The 20,498-nt window shown below is 40.6% G+C and overlaps 1 protein-coding gene across 2 annotated transcripts in view; it reads right to left on the reverse strand.

The window, feature by feature from the left end:
- Nucleotides 1-20,498, reverse strand: part of bmp1 (Bone morphogenetic protein 1) — a 58,350-nt gene that overhangs the window by 10,067 nt on the left and 27,785 nt on the right. For both annotated transcript variants that reach the window (XM_014138167.1, NM_001173597.1), the window contains exons 9-13: nt 20,280-20,382; nt 19,659-19,775; nt 6,210-6,355; nt 5,681-5,876; nt 3,373-3,498 (exon numbers count right to left, since the gene is read on the reverse strand). In XM_014138167.1, coding sequence (XP_013993642.1) covers nt 3,373-3,498; nt 5,681-5,876; nt 6,210-6,355; nt 19,659-19,775; nt 20,280-20,382 — 688 coding nt within the window. The remainder of the gene's footprint in view (nt 1-3,372; nt 3,499-5,680; nt 5,877-6,209; nt 6,356-19,658; nt 19,776-20,279; nt 20,383-20,498) is intronic.

Below are 20,498 nucleotides of genomic sequence, written 5' to 3' on the forward strand. Positions count from 1 at the left end.
GACCGCAATAATTGGTAAGTAGGTTTTTGTTAATCGATTGCAAATTAGCATTTGACAGTGTGCTGGTATTGTCATGATATTTAAAAAAATATATGACTCATACCATGCTAACTTCAGACATAAAAATTGTATTAATGAGTTCATCTGACTCTGATAAGTAGATAAACATCCCAAATCTCGAAATCTCTCAGTATTCCATTAAAAATGAATATCCCAAAACAGGGTTGGGGTCAATTTCAATTGAATAAATTGAAGATGTTAAAAGGATATTTCACTTGTTTACACCTTATAGTGAGATGCCTAACAAAAAACATATGTGGGTGATGGGGGAAATTAGACAAAGTTCAATATTCATGCCCAAATCCCCTCAAGTTAATATTGGCTATTTAAATCACTCTGAACCATGGATTACATTTTCTCCAGGCCTTTCAGGGCAAGGAACCATCTGACTGGCTATAAGGTGTAAAAAAAAGTTAGCTATCCCTTAATTAATTTACAAATTAATCATTGCAAATATGGCATTAATGGTCAATGATGTTATTAAACTGAATCTGATACGCTTTTCACATCGTTTTTTTCCTTTTTTTATTGCATTCTATGACCCCAAACCCAACTGTTCTGTGCTCTTTATCTTCTATTTGTTTCTTTCCTCCCACAGATGCTGCCATGAAGCGCTTCCCAGGTGCAACAAAGGGACAAGTGTGAACAGCTTAAAACAGTAAAATGGCTGAATTGAGAAGTGATGTGAGAAAAACATTTATAGGATTAAATTACGTTTGTATTTTGTGTCGTTTGTTCTAATGTTTTATTACCATGACTAAAAATATCACTGAAATAATGCTCCCGTAACATATTAATATTGATAACATGTATTGTGACATATATGTAATAAACATTTGAATACTATGTGTCACACATATATAAGGTAATATATATTATGACATATAAGGGACATATATGTAATAACAATTTGAATACTTCATGTGTCACACATATGAACATATAAGTATTATACATATATGCACATACAGTACCAGTCAAGGCAGAAAAATGTCACATTTATGAAAATGGCAATTATTGTATACTGTATTTCAACTTATGTGACATATATGTACTTACAGTGCATTCAGAAAGTATTCACACCCCTTGACTTTTACACATTTTGTTACGTTACAACCTTATTCTAAAATTGATACAAATATTTGTTTTCCTTATCAATCTAACCACAATACCCCATAATGACAAAGCAAAAACAGGTTTTTAGAAAACTGAAATATCACATTTACATAAGTATTCAGACTCTTTACTCAGTACTTTGTTGAAGCACCTTTGGCAGCGATTACAGCCTCGAGTCTTGGATATTATGCTACAAGCTTGGCACACCGGTCTTTGGGGAGTTTCTCTCATTCCTCTCTGCAGATCCTCTCAAGCTCTGTTAGCTTGGATGGGGAGTGTTTCTGCACAGCTATTTTCAGGTCTCTCCAGAGATGTTCAATCTGTTTCAAGTCTGGGATCTGGCTGGGCCACTCAATGATATTCAGAGACTTGTCCCACTCCTGCATTGTCTTGGCTGTGTGCTTAGGGTCGTTGTCCTGTTGGAAGGTGAACCTTCACCCAAGTCTGAGGTCCTGAGCAGATTTCATCAATGATCTCTGAACTTTGCTCCGTTCATCTTTGCCTCGATCGTGACTAGTCTCCCAGTTCTTGCCGCTGAAAAACATCCCCACAGCATGATGCTGACACCACCATGCTTCACCGTAAGGATGGTGCCAGGTTTCCTCCAGACGTGACGCTTGGCATTCAGACCAAAGAGTTCAATCTTGGTTTCATCAGACCAGAGAATCTTGTTTCTCATGGTGTGAGAGTCTTTAGGTGCCTTTTGGCAAACTCTGAGCGTGCCTTTTACTGAGGAGGGGCTACCATCTGGCCACTACCATAAAGGCCTAATTGATGGAATGCTGTAGAGATGGTTGTCCTTCAAGAAGGTTATCCCATCTCCACAGAGGAACTCTAGAGCTTTGTCAGAGTTACCATTGGGTTCTTGGTCACCTCCCTGACCAAGGCCCTTCTCCCCCGATTGCTCAGTTTGGCAGGGAGGCCAGCTCTAGGAAGAGTCTTGATGGTTCCAAACTTCTTCCATTTAAGAATGATGGAGGCCACTGTATTCTTGGGGACCTTCAATGCTGCAGACATTTTTTGGTACCCTTCCCAAGATCTGTGCCTCGGATCTCTACGGACAATTCCTTCGACCTCATGGCTTGGTTTTTGCTCTGACATGCACTGTCAACTGTGGGATCTTATATAGACAGGTGTGTGCCTTTCCAGATCATGTCCAATCAATTGAATTTACCACAGGTGGACTCCAATCAAGTTGTAGAAACATCTCAAGGATGATCAATGGAAACAGGATGCACCTGAGCTCAATTTCAAGTCTCATAGCGAAGGGTCTGAATACTTATGTAAATAAGGTATGTTTTTTTATTTGTAACACATTTGCAAAAAATTATAAAAACCTGTTTTCACTTTGTCATTATGGGGTATTGTGTGAAGATTGCTGAGGAAAATGTTTAACTTTAACCATTTTAGAATAAGGCTGTAATGTAACAAAATGTGGAAAAAGTCAAGGGGTCTGAATACTTTCCGAAGGCACTGTATATGTACTTATGTGTGGATATATAAATAAGCATATATGGGCATATATGTTTCCACCATATATGCCCATAAAACATAAGTAATTTACATATACCTTTATTGCCATACATAACTTTTCCATATGGGCTAAGATGCCCATTAAAGCTCTATGGAGTGCTTTTCAAAATGTACAGGTCTTGTTGCTCTGAAATGTGTGAAAAGACTCTTTGCATGTATCCTAGCTCGTTCAAAATCCATGTAGCGGCTCCTTGTTCTAATAGACCAGTGATGAAGTGGTCTGACTGTAATAAAAACAAACCTTCCTCCGATAAAGGATGGTTAAACCATTGAGGTGGCAGAGGACACTGAGTATAAAAATGTAGCCTACAGAGGATGAAGACAATGGGCACCATTTCTCCATCCTACAACCATGACTTATGCTCCACAGTAAGCATCTGGCACATTGATGTCCAAGTGATAAAGAATATCAACATTTAGTTAGAAGACAGGGACTGATGAGTGCTTTTCAGCTACACTGGTGTCAATATTGGGATATTTTTCTCCTGAGAAGCTCATTAATCAATTATGACAATAGCAAAGATGAATACTTTGTGATGTGAGACTGTGGATTGAGTTGTCTATTAGCTTGAGACTGTCCAGTGAGTGGGATGGTGAAGTTGTGTGATTCATTCTACATTGGTGTTTTTAGGAGATGGATAAGTAATAAACCCCTGCACTCACCCTCACAGCTGCGTCTGTCTGAGGCGAGCTCAAAGCCAGGGTCACAGGCGCATCGGTAGCTGCCCAGGGTATTCACACAGCGCTGCTCACAGCGCCCATTATCAGGCTTACAACACTCGTCCATCTCTACCACCCACAGACGCCGTTGTGATATGCAATTAAGAAGAAGAAAAGAACCATCAGTTCTACAGCACATTGTATACAGTGGGGGAAAAAAGTATTTGATCCCCTGCTGATTTTGTACGTTTGCCCACTTACAAAGAAATGATCAGTCTATCATTTTAATGGTAGGTTTATATGAACAGTGAGAGACAGAATAACAACAACAAAAATCCATAAAAACGCATGTCAAAAATTTTATAAAATGATTTCCATGATGAGGGAAATAAGTATTTGACCCCTCTGCAAAACATGACTTAGTACTTGGTGGCAAAACCCTTGTTGGCAATCACAGAGGTCAGACGTTTCTTGTAGTTGGCCACCAGGTTTGCACACATCTCAGGAGGGATTTTGTCCCACTCCTCTTTGCAGATCTTCTCCAAGTCATGAAGGTTTCGAGGCTGACGTTTGGCAACTCGAACCTTCAGCTCCCTCCACAGATTTTCTATGGGATTAAGGTCTGGAGACTGGCTAGGCCACTCCAGGACCTTAATGTGCTTCTTCTTGAGCTACTCCTTTGTTGCCTTGGCCGTGTGTTTTGGGTCACTGTCATGCTGGAATACCCATCCACGACCCATTTTCAATGCCCTGGCTGAGGGAAGGAGGTTCTCACCCAAGATTTGACAGTACATGGCCCCGTAAAATGATGCGGTGAAGTTGTCCTGTCTCCTTAGCAGAAAAACACCCCCAAAGCATAATGTTTCCACCTCCATGTTTGACGGTGGAGATGGTGTTCTTGGGGACATAGGCAGCATTCCTCCTCCTCAAAACACGGCGAGTTGTTGATGCCAAAGAGCTCCATTTTGGTCTCATCTGACCACAACACTTTCACCAGTTGTCCTCTGAATCATTCAGATGTTCATTGGCAAACTTCAGACGGGCATGTATATGTATTCTTGAGCAGGGGGACCTTGCGGGCGCTGCCGGATTTCAGTCCTTCACGGCGTAGTGTGTTACCAATTGTTTTCTTGGTGTCAATGGTCCCAGCTGCCTTGAGATCATTGACAAGATCCTCCAATGTAGTTCTGGGCTGATTCCTCACCGTTCTCATGATCATTGCAACCCCACGAGGTGAGATCTTGCATGGAGCCCCAGGCCGAAGGATATTGACAGTTCTTTTGTGTTTCTTCCATTTGCGAATAATCGCACCAAATGTTGTCACCTTCTCACCAAGCTGCATGGCGATGGTCTTGTAGCCCATTCCAGCCTTGTGTAGGTCTACAATCTAGTCCCTGACATCCTTGGAGAGCTCTTTGGTCTTGGCCATGGTGGAGAGTTTGGAATCTGATTGATTGATTGCTTCTGTGGACATGTGTCTTTTTTACCGGTAACAAGCTGCGGTTAGGAGCACTCCCTTTAAGAGTGTGCTCCTAATCTCAGCTCGTTACCTGTATAAAAGACACCTGGGAGCCAGAAATCTTTCTGATTGAGAGGGGGTCAAATACTTATTTCCCTCATTAAAATGCAAATCAATTTATAACATTTTTTACATGCGTTTTTATGGATATTTTTGTTGTTATTCTGTCTCTCACTGTTCAAATAAACCTACCATTAAAATTATAGACTGATCCTTTCTTTATCAGTGGGCAAACATACAAAATCAGCAGGGGATCAAATACTTTTTTCCCCCACTGTAACTACTTCCACTTCCCTCCCTTTGTATGTTCATCATAGTCGACCTCTTCCAAGTACAGACGTCGTCGTAATATGCCATGATGAAAGAAGAACGAGAACATTTAGCAAAGCATTCTAGGAAACCATAAATTCTACATCCTTCCCTTTGTATTTTCAGTCCACAGAAATAAAGAGTTTATCATATACTCCATTTATATACTCCATCTCACCCAGAGGTCATGGCATCCCACAAAGGAATAACAAGTAGCATACCTTGGAACCTTTTCAAAATAATAATGATGCAGCCCAAAATGTAACAGCAATTTGTCAAGTCAATGTTAATATAAATGTGAAGGCCTGGGATAGAGTTTAATAATCAGAAGATGGTTGCACAGATGTGAACGTGAACTCCTATATTACCACACATATTCTTCCCTGGTACCACATTTTACAAAGGATTTTTGTGAAAAGTATTACCCAATCCTGTGTCATCATAAACACTAATCACAGATGGACACTATTCTTGACATCTGACCTTTGAAGAAGGTGGCAGCAAATCCAGCCTTGTTCACTGATCCATCAGACACAAATTTCATCCAAAGCTGGTTGGAGCTGGTCTTGATGTCGTCTGGTTTGTCATGGCCACAGAAGCGGCCCAGCAGTGGACTGCTCTCTGAGTTCCCATCTCTCACTTCCAGGTAGTCATAGGCACAGCTGTCATGCCTCTCAATCTATGGTAGAGATAAGGCAAGGAACATTGGGGAGGATGTTGACAGAGGATGCCCAACTGTCCTACAAATTCACATCTCTGCTATGTCGGTTTTAAATATGATTATTTCGACTTAGCAGTATCCTCCTGTAAGTGATAAAGAAGAAGTCTCCATCACGTCCTACATTTCCAAGTGTCTGGACTATACGATTGGCAGTAAGAGGATGTGCTGGATGGGCTGCTGTCATCCCAGATTGAATGCCGATTCTTCCTCCTGCTCAGCAGTGTCTGGGTGTCTCGTACAGGATTGAGTGAAAATTACATTCCACTTCCCTTTCCGCCTCACAGCCTTTACCTCAAATGACTGGAAGGAGAGGCCCACATGGAAATCCTGTGCTACTGTGATCTTCCACACGCACACTTTGTTGGGTCGGTAGTCGTCAGGGTAGTTGGGTGACTGGATCTGGCCATTGTCCCTGTTCACCTCTCCCCCACAGATGGCTGGTGAGAGAGGGAAGCAGAAGGAGGGGGGTATAACTTCCATGAATTCTTCCAACAACAATATCAACTTCACCCTTTTCCCCTTCTTTTGAGATCAAGAGAATATAGTGATAAGCAAGAGTTTCTGTGTATAGAGCTTACATCATTTGAATGTTTCAGAAAACAAAGGCTTTTTTCATACACTAAAAAAGGGAGAAAAAAATCTCTCTCAATATCTATCTATATATATAGTACCAGTCAAAGCTTGGACACACCTACTCATTCAAGGGTTTTTCTTTAGTTTACTATTTTCTACATTGTAGATTAATAGTGAAGGCATCAAAACTATGAAATAACACATATGGAGTCATGTAGTAACCAAAACAGTGTTAAATAAATCAAAATACAATTTAGATTTTAGATTCTACAAAGTAGAATTTGCCTTGACAGCTTTGCACACTATTGGCATTCTCTCAACCAGCTTCACCTAGAATGCTTTACCAACAGTCTTGAAGGAGTTCCCACATATGCTGAGGACTTTTTGGCAGTTTTTTCTTCACTCTGCGGTCCAACTCTTCTCAAACCATCTCATTTGGGTTGAGATCGGGTGATTGTGGAGGCCAGGTCATCTGATGCCGCACTCCATCACTCTTCATCTTGGTCAAATAGCCCTTACACAGCCTGGAGTTGTGTTTTGGGTCATTCTCCTGTTGAAAAACAAATGATAGTCTCACTAAGCTCAAACCAGATGGGAAGGCGTATCGCTGCAGAATGCTGTGGTAGCCATGCTGGTTAAGTGTGCCTTGAATTCTAAATAAATCACTGACAGTGTCACTAGCAAAGCACACCCACACCATCACACCTCCTCCTCCATGCTTCAAGGTGGGAACCACACATGCTGAGATCGTCCGTTCACCCACTCTCATCTCACAAAGAGAACAAAAAATCTCAAATGTGGACTCATCAGACCAAAGGACAGATTTCCACCGGTCTAATGTCCATTGCTCGTGTTTCTTGGCCCAAGCAATTCTCTTCTTATTATTGGTGTCCTTTAGTATTGGTTTCTTTGCAGTAATTCAACCATGAAGGCCTGATTCACACAGTCTCCTCTGAACACTTGATGTTGAGATGTGTCTGTTACTTGAACTCTGTGAAGCATTTATTTGGGCTGCAATTTCTGAGGCTGGTAACTCTAATGAACTTATCCTCTGCAGCAGAGGTAACTCTGGGTCTTCCTTTCCTGTGGCGGTCCTCATGAGAGCCAGTTTCATCATAGCGCTTGATGGTTTTTGCAACTGCACTTTAAGAAACTTTCAAAGTTCTTGAAATGTTCCACATTGACTGACCTTCATGTCTTAAAGTAATGATGGACTGTCATTTCTCTTTGCTTATTTGAGCTGTTCTTGCCATAATATGGACTTGGTCTTTTACCAAATAGTGCTATATTCTGTATACAGTGGTTCCTCCTTTAAAAGTTGTGTAATACTGCAGCACACCTTGCGGGCTACTGCAGCAGTCTGTGGCACGTTATTTAATTGTCAGCCATTTTTCTGTTAATGCAATTTAGTGCTAGTTTGACCACCAGAGTGCATCTTGGAGAAGCATTTGATAGTCTTCCATATTGGCATTACCAGAGAATTTAAAACCTTTTTTGTAATAACATAGTATATGGGATTCATTTTAATTAATTTAATTAATATTATGGTGTTTCTATTCCAAGAAAAATGTAAAACAAAACTCTCAGGGTTTCCATTAGGATGCAATGGAAAATATGGTGCTGAACAATGTGAAGGTCCGGAGTAGGCTACAGCATAAGAGGATTAGAAGACTCTACATTTTTTGCCTTCATTAGACAACTTTGTTCCAATATTTCTGTAAATCAGTGATATTTATTCCCATAGTAATTCGTTATGCCTTTACATTTGGATAATAAAGCATTTAAAGCATTTTGAAGATATAATCCACCTGCTTTTGTTTATTAGGCAACTGTGCAGTCTGACAAGTAAACATAGCCTACAATACATAATGTAGTAAACATGGGAAAGTGCCTAATTCCTTACATAAGGGAAAGCAGGCCATGTCTGTATTAGAGAATGAGGGCACGCGGGAGACCGGGATTCAATTTCCCGATGGGGAGGAAGGAGTAGGCTGTCCTTGTAAATAAGAATATGTTCTTAACTGGCTTGCCTAATTAAATAAAGGTTACACAAAGAGCATGTTCAAATTCTAGTCTAACCATTACCCAAACGGAGATTAAGTGAAAATAAAAATCTCATTGATTTATCAAGACCAGTCCCCATGCTTGTCTCAGAGCGGCGCGAAACGGTGCTAAAATAGTTGAAGGCTTTTGCTTCAAATCCTATTGCTTCTAACTTCAATATGATCTTTAAATAAATAAGACCTACACCACTTTTAACAGCACATTACTCAACACTAATGAGACTCATTTAGCCAATGGTAGGTCTACAGTATATCAACAACAACAAAAAATTCAATGACGTTGCTCTCCGCCAATAATTGCATTTTAAGGATTGGAGGATTCTAAATGAATATCTAAGGGGCTTTTATATAATTCAAAATTAATTAATAATAAAAACATTCACTTTGTTTAAAAAGTAACGATATTTTGGAGATTTCGTTTTCATTTAACCTAGAGTGAGCGAGAAAACAGCAATTCTTAAACATGGGGTGTCACGACTTCCGCCGAAGTTGGTCCCTCTCCTTGTTCGGGCGGCGTTCGGCGGTCGAAGTCACCGACCTTCTAATATTCACTGATCCTCTTTTCATTTTCCTTTGGTTTTGTCTTGTATCACACCCGTTTCCAATCCCATTCATTACATGTTGTTTATTTAACCCTCTGTTCCCACTCATTGTCCTTGTCGGTGATTGTTTGTTTGTAAGCTTTGTGCAAAATATGTTCTGGTGTGCGACGGGTTTTGTACCCATGTGTATTACTTTGTATATTTTTGGTTTTCTGAGTTTTGAGCACTTATTAAACTGCTCCGTTTTATACCAAGTTCGATCTCCTGCACCTGACTTCCCTGCCACCAGCACGCACCCCTACAGAATCACTGACCGGCGTATGGAGTCAGCAGGAGCAGATACCCCAGTTATAGGGGTGGAGGAGCACGTCCAGGAGTACGCAGCAATGCTTCACCATCTTGGCATCGCCATGGACAGCTGGGAGAGACAGGGAGTTTTTCCTGCGCCTTCTACCAGCACAACCGGGGTCTTCTCTGAGCGCCCCTTTTCCACCTGGTTCCAGTGGGATTCGTCTCTCCCTGCCCCAGGAGTACGACGGAGAGGCTGCGAACTGCCAGGGGTTCCTGCTTCAACTGGAGCTATACCTGGCCACCGTCCACCCGGCTCCATCGGGCGGAAAGAAAAGAAGGCGACTCAATTACCACCTCATTGACGGGGCGATTGTGCGATAGATCTCCTGGTAGACGCTGCACTTCCCAGGAGTCACGTGGATCCCCGCTCACAGGCGGAGACGGAGGCTATGGAAACATATGTCTCCGAATCCCTGCGTCAGGGGTACATTTGGTCCTCCACCCGCCTCCTCGAGTTTCTTTTTTGTGAAGAAGAAGGAGGGAGGTCTGCGCCCGTGTATTGACTATCGGGGTCTGAATCAGATCACTGTGAGGTATCATTACCAGCTACCGCTCATAGCCACAGCGATAGAGTCAATGCACGGGGCGCGCTTCTTCACCAAATTAGATCTCAGGAGCGCTTACAACCTGGTGCGTATCCGAGAGGGAGACGAGTGGAAGACGGCTTTCAGTACCAGCTCTGGGCACTATGAGTACCTCGTCATGCCGTACGGGTTGATGAATGCGCCATCAGTCTTCCAAGCCTTTGAAGACGAGATTTTCAGGGGCCTGCACGGGCAGGGTGAAGTGGTGTATATTGAACACATTTTGATATACTCCGCTGCACGCGCTGAGCATGTGTCCCTGGTGCGCAGAGTGCTTGGTCGCCTGTTGGAGCATGACCTGTACGTCAAGGCTGAGAAATACCTGTTCTTCCAACAGTCCGTCTCCTTCCTAGGGTATCGCATTTCCACCTCAGGGGTGGAGATGGAGTGTGACCGCATTGCAGCCGTGCGTATCACACCTGTTTCCAATCCCATTCATTACATGTTGTGTATTTAACCCTCTGCTCCCACTTATTGTCCTTGTCAGTGATTGTTTGTTTGTAAGCTTTGTGCAAGATATGTTCTGGTGTGCGACGGGTTTTGTACCCATTTGTATTATTTTGTATATTTTGGTTTTCGGAGTTTTGAGCACTTATTAAACTGCTCCATTTTATACCAAGTTCGATCTCCTGCGCCTGACTTCCCTGCCACCAGCACGCACCCCTACATGGGGTGAGACATTCTCACTAATTTGTAAATAAAGCCAGTTTGTTATTTAGAATTATTTATTTCCGGAGAAACCTAACTTGATTAATTAGCAGACATCACTTGCTTATCAACACATATATCTTAAGAATATCATGGAATATAATTTAACATTTTCGTTTCTCCAAGCTTGTCTCAGAGCAGCGCAAAACGATGCTGAAATAGACGTCCACAGCGGGAAGGCTATATATAACGATATTTTGGAGATGATTTCGTTTTCAAAAAAACGATAGTGACTATTGTAATCTGACTAAAGGTCAAAATAATTTTTATAAAAGCCAAAATATAGCCCTGCTAATAGCCATAATGTCACTGTACAACGTGACCGTGTGTTTGAAAGAGTATTTTCCAGTAAGCAACAATTTGTTTACCTTCATTAGACAACTTTGTTCCAATATTTCTGTAATTCAGTGATATTTATTCCCATAGTAATTTGTTATGGATCCATAACTAAATAAACATCAGCATTTTGAAAGAGTATTTTTATCATTATCTTATTAACGAAAGCATAAAGATGCTGATGAAGAAATACAGTACTGTACAGTATATGCCTTTACATTTGGATAATAAAGCATTTTGAAGACTTAAGCCACCTGCATTTGTTTATTAGGCTACTGTGCAGTCTGACAAGTAAACATAGCCTACACTACATAATGTAGTAAACATGGGAAAGTGTCTAATTCCTTACATAATGGAGAGTAGGCCATGTCCAGACTTTCTCGGTGACCTCAAGTACTCATTCCTCTGACCAACAAAGAACTTTGTGTCATGCAGGCCCAGGCAAGGACCAAAGCTGGAGAGACATTCAATGGCGTCATCTTCACAGACGAATCAACAGTGGCCCTTGAGCAATTTACTCCAAATTGCTACAGAAAAAAAGGAAGATCAAGCAAGCCGAGTCCCAAGCATCCGCTCAAACTCCATGTGTTGGGGGCAATTTCTCGCCAGGGATGAGACCCATATTAGATTTTTTATGGTAAGTTTGGCTATTTACAAAGCAAAAGGTACATAAAATATTGTAGCCTCCACCTCTCGGACTGTTATGTGTTCCACAATAATTCACTCTTGCCTCCTTCTTCAGGTATCATGACTCGAGATTTCTTTGAGGAAGAAATCATCAAGAGATATGCTGGACCCTATGTCAGAGGTTTTTCTGGGACCACATTGTTTCTTTCAAGGTAGGATTATAGCAATATTTTGTTACGTTTAGGCATATTTACATGTATATTTCTATTATTGTACCTAATGTTGACTGTTAGGCTAAACTTATTTTTTTCTTCTCCAAATGCAGACAATGACCCAAAACAAACTGCCATCCAGGTTTGCATTGCAAATGACGGCATAAACTGGGTCAAGACGCCAGCAGAGTAAGTAGATATTTATGTAGTAAAATAAAGGTTAAATAAAAATAAATAAATAAATAAATAAAAGACCTACAACACCTACGGTAAGCCTACAGTATATCTAATAGGTCTCCTGACTTAAACCCGATCAAACTTGTTTGGCTTCAACTGAACACATTCATCCATAACTCTGCCAAGTTGACAAGCAAAGATGAACTAGTCAAGGCCATCAAGATGTTTTGGCAAGAGAAATTGGAGATACAACAATAAAATGTAGTTTAAATAAAACATCCGCATTTGAATGTCTTTTTTCTCATTATTTTATTAACGAAAGCATAAGATGTTGATGAACAAATACTGTACTGCTGTTTTGAGTTAGAAATGTAACACTTTAGAGTACTTAAGCATCGAATACATTGCAAGTTGAGGGATTTTCACTACAGTAGCCAGGCTATAAAAAAGAATATTGTTCTGCTAATAGGAAACATTTGTATGATGGGCTACACCTGCTACAGTACTACAGTAGACTTGTGTAAAAACAAGTGTTTGAAAACCTGTTTTCAAAATGCCTCCAGTTGTCCATCACTAGTGTAAATAAAAACACAGCATCTTGTTTACAACTTGTTTACATTCTTTATTGTAACCACAATGTCACAAATAATTCGTATCTACCTTTCCAATTAGTTTGAGTTAGGGATTTACAAATGTGGACTTTTCATTATTAGTTACATTGTTTTAGTTCGAACGTGCAGACTTTTTTTCTTTAAATTATTGTTTTATGTAGGATGCTACATTTTTGACCAGTTGCAATTGTAAGTAGGCCTAATAAAAAAATCCTACTTCCATTAGGCTGTTCAGCCTCATAGCCTACCTCAGCCAGTTAAGTTATTTTATATAGGTCTAGGCTCCGAATAAATAGACTCCAATTAAGCCCTCTTGTTGTTTGTAAAGTCAAATTAAAATGAAGATTATTGTTGAAATGAATTGCTCGACTGGTGTAGGTTTTCTCCATCTGTTGGTGTGCAACACTTGCATAACAAGTTAGCAATATTTTCAGTACCAGCCACTGTTCACCTCCTACTGATTGCGCTGCGGTTCCAGCCAGTTGTTTTTTAAATTTAACCTTTATTTAACTAGGCAAGTCAGGTAAGAACAAATTCTTATTTACAATCACGGCCTACCCCGGATTTACACTGGGCCAATTGTACACCGCCCTATGGCACTCCCAATCATGGTCGGCTGTGATACAGCCTGTATTCGAACCAGGGACTGTAGTAATGCCTGTTGCACTGAGATGCAGTGCCTTAGACCGCTGCACCACTCGGGAGCCATGACCAATATATACAGTCGTGGCCAAAAGTTTTGAGAATGACACAAATATACATTTTCACAAAGTCTGCCGCCTCAGTTTGTATGATGGCAATTTGCATATACTCCAGAATGTTATGAAGAGTGATCAGATGAATTGCAATTAATTGCAAAGTCCCTCTTTGCCATGCAAATTAACTGAATCCCCAAAAAAACATTTCCTCTGCATTTCAGCCCTGCCACAAAAGGACTAGGTGACATCATGTCAGTGATTCTCTCATTAACACAGGTGTGAGTGTTGACGAAGACAAGGCTGGAGATCACTCTTTCATGCTGATTGAGTTCGAATAACAGACTGGAAGCTTCAAAAGGAGGGTGGTGCTTAGAATCATTGTTCTTCCTCTGTCAACCATGGTTACCTGCAAGGAAACACGTGCCGTCATCATTGCTTTGAACAAAAAGGGCCTCACAGACAAGGATATTTCTGCCAGTAAGATTGCACCTAAATCAACCATTTATCGGATCATCAAGAACTTCAAGGAGAGCGGTTCAATTGTTGTGAAGAAGGCTTCAGGGCACCCAAGAAAGTCCAGCAAGCACCAGGACCGTCCCCTAAAGTTGATTCAGCTGCGGGATCGGGGCACCACCAGTACAGAGCTTGCTCAGGAATGGCAGCAGACAGGTGTGAGTGTATTTGCACGCACAGTGAGGCAAAGACTTTTGGAGGATGGCCTGGTGTCAAGAAGAGCAGCAAACAAGCCATTTCTCTCCAGGAAAAACATCAGGGACAGACTGGTATTCTGCAAAAGGTACAGGGATTGGACTGCTGAGGACTGGGGTAAAGTCATTTTCTCTGATGAATCCCCTTTTCGATTGTTTTGGGCATCCGGAAAAAAGCTTGTCCGGAGAAGACAAGGTGAGCGCTACCATCAGTCCTGTGTCATGCCAACAGTAAAGCATCCTGAGACCATTCATGTGTGGGTTTTCTTCTCAGCCACTGGAGTGGGCTCACTCACAATTTTGCCTAAGAACACAGCCATGAATAAAGAATGGTACCAACATATCCTCCGAGAGCAACTTCTCCCAACCATCCAGGAACAGTTTGGTGACGAACAATGCCTTTTCCAGCATGATGGAGCACCTTGTCATAAGGCAAAAGTGATAACTAACTGGCTACTGGAACAAAACATTGATATTTTGGGTCAATGGCCAGGAAACTCCTCAGACCTTAATCCCATTGAGAACTTGTGGTCAATCCATTGAGAACTTGTGGTCAATCCTCAAGAGGCGGGTGGATAAACAAAAACCCACAAATTCTGACAAACTCCAAGCATTGATTATGCAAGAATGGGCTGCCATCAGTCAGGATGTGGCCCAGAAGTTAATTGACAGCATGCCAGGACGGATTGCAGAGGTCTTGAAAAAGAAGGGTAAACACTGCAAATATTGCCTCTGCATCAACTTCATGTAATTGTCAATAAAAGCCTTTGACACTTATGAAATGCTTGTAATTATACTTCAGTATTCCATAGTAACATCTACAAAAATATCTAAAGACACTGAGGCAACAAACTTTGTTGAAATTAATATTTGTGTCATTCTCAAAACATTTGGCCACGACTGTACAGTTGAAGTCGGAAGTTTGCATACACTTAAGTTGGAGTCATTAAAACTCATTTTTCAACCACTCCACAAATTTCTTCTTAACAAACTTGAGTTTTGTCAAGTTGGTTAGGACATCTACTTTGTGCATGACAAGTAATTTTCCCAACAATTGTTTACAGACAGATTATTTCACTTATAACTCACTGTATCACAATTCCAGTAGGTCAGAAGACTACATACACTAAGTTGACTGTGACTTTAAACAGTTTGGAAAATTCCAGAAAACTATGTCATGGCTTTAGAAGCTTCCGATAGACTAATTTACATAATTTGAGTCAATTGGCGGTGTACCTGTGGATATATTTCAAGGCCTACCTTCAAACTCAGTGCCTCTTTGCTTGACATGGGGAAATCAAAAGAAATCAGTCAAGACCTCAGAAAAAAAATTGTAGTCTGGTTCATCCTTGGGAGCAATTTCCAAAACACCTGAAGGTTCCACGTTCATCTGTACAAACAATAGTACGCAGGTATAAACACCATGGGAAAACGCAGCCGTCATACCACTCAGGAAGGAGACGCGTTCTGTCTCCTAGAGATGAACGTACTTCGGTGCAAAAAGTGCAAATCAATCCCAGAACAACATCAAAGGACCTTGTGGAGATGCTGGAGGAAACAGTTACGAAAGTATCTATATCCACAGTAAAACGAGTCCTATATCGACATAACCTGAAAGGCCTCTCAGCAAAGAAGAAGCCACTGTTCCAAAACCGCCAGAAAAAAGCCAGACTACGGTTTGCAACTGCACATGGGGACAAAGATCGTACTTTTTGGAGAAATATCCTCTGGTCTGATGAAACAAAAATAGAACTGTTTGGCAATAATGACCATTGTTATGGAGGAAAAAGTGGGAAGCGTGCAAGCCAAAGAACAACATCCCAACCGTGAAGCGCGGGGGTGGCAGCATCATGTTGTGGGGGTGCTTTGCTGCAGGAGGGACTGGTGCATTTCACAAAATAGATGGCATCATGAGGCTGGAAAATTATGTGGATATATTGAAGCAACATCTCAAGACATCAGTCAGGAAGTTCAAGCTTGGTCACAAATGGGTCTTCCAAATGAACAATGACCCCAAGCATACTTCCAAAGTTGTGGCAAAATGGCGTAAGGACAACAAAGTCAAGGTATTGGAGTGGCCATCACAAAGCCCTGACCTCAATCCTATAGAAAATCTGTCGGGAGAACTGAAAAAGCGTGTGCGAGCAAGGAGGCCTACAAACCTGACTCAGTTACACCAGCTCTGTCAGGAGGAATGGGCCAAAATTCATCCAACTTATTGTGGAAAGCTTGTGGAAGTCTACCCGAAACGTTTGACCCAAGTTAAACAATTTAAAGGCAATGCTACCAAATACTAATTGAGTGTATGTAAACGAATGACCCACTGGGAATGTGATGAAAGAAATACAAGCTGAAATAAATCACTCTCTCTACTATTATTCTGACATTTCACATTCTTAAAATGAAGGGGTGATTCTAACTGACCTAAGACAGGGAATTTTTACTAGGATTAGATGTCAGGGATTGTGCAAAACTGAGTATAAAGTATTTGGCTAGGGTGTATGTAAACTTCCGACTTCAACTGTGTATATATATATATATATTAAAAAAAATTCAGAACATTAACTGTGTGTAGGTAGATACGTGTGTAGGTAGATGTGGAAAAGTAGATATGAATGACTTGTTTCAAGTTGGGGGTGGGGGTTTCACACCTAGCACAAGTTGGGGGGGGGGGGGGGGGGGTTCACACCTAGCTCGGCTATTAGACAATTCTTCATTAAAGGTTGAATACTTTATTGTTCAGCTAATAGCCCATCCTAGAAATGTTGTTAGAAGAATTCACAGCCTGCTACGCTTGCGAAAACGAATAATAATACTTTTTCCTCTTTCCACTTGTTAAAGATTCCAATTGATAAAGTGTTTCTAGCCACAATCGGCCCCAACCCCAATTAATACATTTGGGCACAGTCGATAGAGTGCTGGACTTCGGGCTAGAATGTTGAGGATTCGAAACCTGCTTCCTGCTTGTTTCATTACATTATTATGCCGGTCTCAGAGCAAATAGCCTGGATTGTTACTCCCAGCATAGCAAGTTTGTATGAAGGTCTGGTTATTCACAGGCTAATAGTAATATGCTCTAAACCGCTCTAGTGACAAACAAACTTTGCTGCCCTGTTTTCAATCGTCACATGGCTGGGAGAACCTCCTCAGATTAATGCAGATAAAGGGAGTTAGATATGCATAGGAAGTGTAGTGTACTGTTTATTTTCTTCTGTATATATGAATTACAAATCAGCCTTTACTTAAAACCTGTTGGGGCTAGGGGGCAGTATTGAGAAATTTTGAAAAAAATATGTGCCCATTTTTAACTGCCTCCTACACCAACTCAGAAGCTAGGATATGCATATTATTAACACATTCGGATAGAAAACACTCTGAATTTTCTAAAACAGTTTGAATGGTGTCTGTAAGTATAACAAAACTCATATTGCAGGCAAAAACCTGTGAAAAATAGATAAAAAAATATGTGAATTTTGTGACTGTACTATTTAGTGTCATTGTTTTATAGATACCATAGTGAGAAAGGATTCATTTAGCAACTCCTACGGCTTCCACTAGATGTCAACGATCTTTATAAAGTTGTTTGAAGCGTCTATGATAAACAGAGAGCAAATTAGAATGCAGGGAAGTTGACATGTCGTCACTTCATTTTTTTGCGCCTGCGCATAAATCTGAGAAGAGTGAGTTTGTCATAATTGTTTATCTAGACATAGGATAGGTTGTGTGAAAATATTACTGATGTTTACTGATGTTTCACGTTAAAAATGGACCAAAAGATTAATGCTAAACAACGTTTGACATGTTTGAACGAACGTAAATAGATTATTTACTAGGTTTTTTTAGCTTTTCGGCGTGATTTTTCACCCCCCCCCCACCACGTTTTGTGGGAGCATACTGAACGCTAACTACTTGGTGTTATTTGGACATAAATTATGAACTTTGTCAAAAGAAACCACATTTGTTCTGGACCTGGGATTCCTGGCAGTGCCTTCTGATGGAGATAATCAAAGGTAAGGGGATATTTACAATGTTATTATCGATATTAGATGATGCTAACTGTATAGCATAGCCTATTGTTCTTAGCATAGCACCCCGTTTATTGCAAAATGTGATTTCCCAGTAAAGTTATTTTGAGATCTGGCCATTCAGTAGCAATTACGAGATGATAATATATTATTCTTTGAATGACAATATTATCATTTACCAATGTTTTCGAATAGTAATTTTGTTATGTTCACCGGAAGCATTTCAGAGAAGAAAAAAATCTGAATTTCACGCTACTGTAAAATGCTGTTTTTGGATATAAATATGAACTTGATGGAACAAAAAATGCATGTATTGTATAACATAATGTCCTAGGAGTGTCATCTGATGGAGATTGTCAAAGGTTGGTGCATAATTTTAGCTGGTTTCTGCTTTTGGTGACGCCTGACCTTGAATTGAAACTGGATGTTTGTACTTTTGTGGCTATGTACTGTCCTAACATAATCTAACTTTATGCTTTTGCCGTAAAGCCTCTTTGAAAATCGAACAATGTGGTTAGATTAAGGAGATGTTTATCTTTTAAATTGTGTAAAATAGTTGATTGTTTGAGAAATTGAAATTATTAGATTTTTGATGTTTTGAATTTCCAGCCTTGTTAGCAATCCCGTCTCGGGGTTCATTGCTAACCTGTAGCCCCAACAGGTTAAATCATATTTCTAGTATATTGCATAGTTACAATGTGTAATCATTGATGTCCCAGGAGCGGCAGTGGTAAACACCGTTGAAGTGTATAATTGTAATACATACATACAGACACAGCATCATTCAAAGAATGAATTTTGATACACCTGGTATTGGATATAACTGAAAAAATACTTGCTAAATAGCGATTTTCGTAAATTAACTTTATGACTAAAAAATATGCACAATCGTTTGTCTCTACATTAACATATTCCTCTCAATTATACATTCTTTGCTTGACTCGTTATAATTACTTACATTTGCTTCCACCGTCATTTTTTTGTCGCCAGCGACGGGTGGCATAACGTCAAATTCATCATTGGAACCACTCCAAATGATTGGTCATATAAAAACTTTGGGACCCAAATGATTAATGTGTGCTCTAACTCCCCCCTGCGGTGGTCTGGAGCAATGAATCTGATGCTGGGTACCTCAAAGTCCCGCGGTGTAAGCTCACAACTGATTGGCTCAAACGCATTAAGAAGGAAATAAATTCCACAAATTAACTTTTAACAAGGCATACCTGTTAATTGAAATGGATTCCAGGTAACTACCCCATGAAGCTGGTTGAGAGAATGCAAAGCTGTCATCCAGGTAAAGGGTGGCTACTTTGAAGAATCTCAAATATATAACACTTTTTTGGTTACTACGTGATTCCATATGTGTTATTTCATAGTTTTGATGTCTTCACTATTAATCTACAATGTAGAAAATAATAAAAATAAAGAAAAACCCTTGAACGAGTAGATGTGTCCAAACTTTTGACTGGTACTGTATATAAACAAAATATAAACAATATGGACTATGGTCAAACTGCTGATGTTACCTTCATACACGGCTGAGAAGCCCTTGCCCACCCAGTTGCTGCTGCTCCTGAACTCTATCCATAGCCGACTATCCGTGGAAACGATAGGGCCAGGTAGACTGTCCCCACAGTAACGGCCTGATGCAAAAGATAAAACAAAAACACCAGAACAACTCCAGGGTAATGACTAATAACAACACCGAGGCAGGCAGCTCTTGGGCCAGGATTCATTCCAATCTGAGTTAGATACACCTTATTGTGCGATTTACATTTAAAGGTAATTTCCGATTGTGCTGACATGTGCAAAGTTTACTGTGAATGCGGTCTCCGTGAATGAGGGAACACTGCCTTTAAAAGGTGCATAGCTGAAAAGGGGCGATTGGATTGAATCCGAGGCATAGTTTATCACTATTACACAGACAGCTGGCGATGTCTGATCTTTATGCATCAGTCTATTATTCTGAACATATTGTACATTCCAACCATTCTAACATTTTTCTGCTCTAGGATTTAAAAATCTCAGGTGAACATTAACTTGATTGGATGTTTCCTGAAATAGTTATTGGCAGATGTAGATAGCAGACCTCTCTGGAGAGTTCTCTATGGATGGGTTCTACTCTAAACCTTTTTCCAAGTAAAGACCTTTCAGAGGGGCTTTTCTCCCGAACCCGTCTCGGACCTCCACATGGTCATACCAGCACAAGTGACTCCTGTAGAGGTCCATGGCAGTAATGTTCAGAATTATCTGTGTGTGAGAGAGACAGAGACAGGCAGACAGACAGACAGACACGCAGACAGACACAGACACGCAGACAGACAGACAGAAATGAAGATAGGGAGAGATAAAAGAAAGGAAGGAGT

The sequence above is a fragment of the Salmo salar genome, chromosome 13 (assembly GCF_965601325.2).
Source record: "Salmo salar chromosome 13, fSalSal1, whole genome shotgun sequence".
In the NCBI taxonomy this organism is placed as follows: domain Eukaryota; kingdom Metazoa; phylum Chordata; class Actinopteri; order Salmoniformes; family Salmonidae; genus Salmo; species Salmo salar.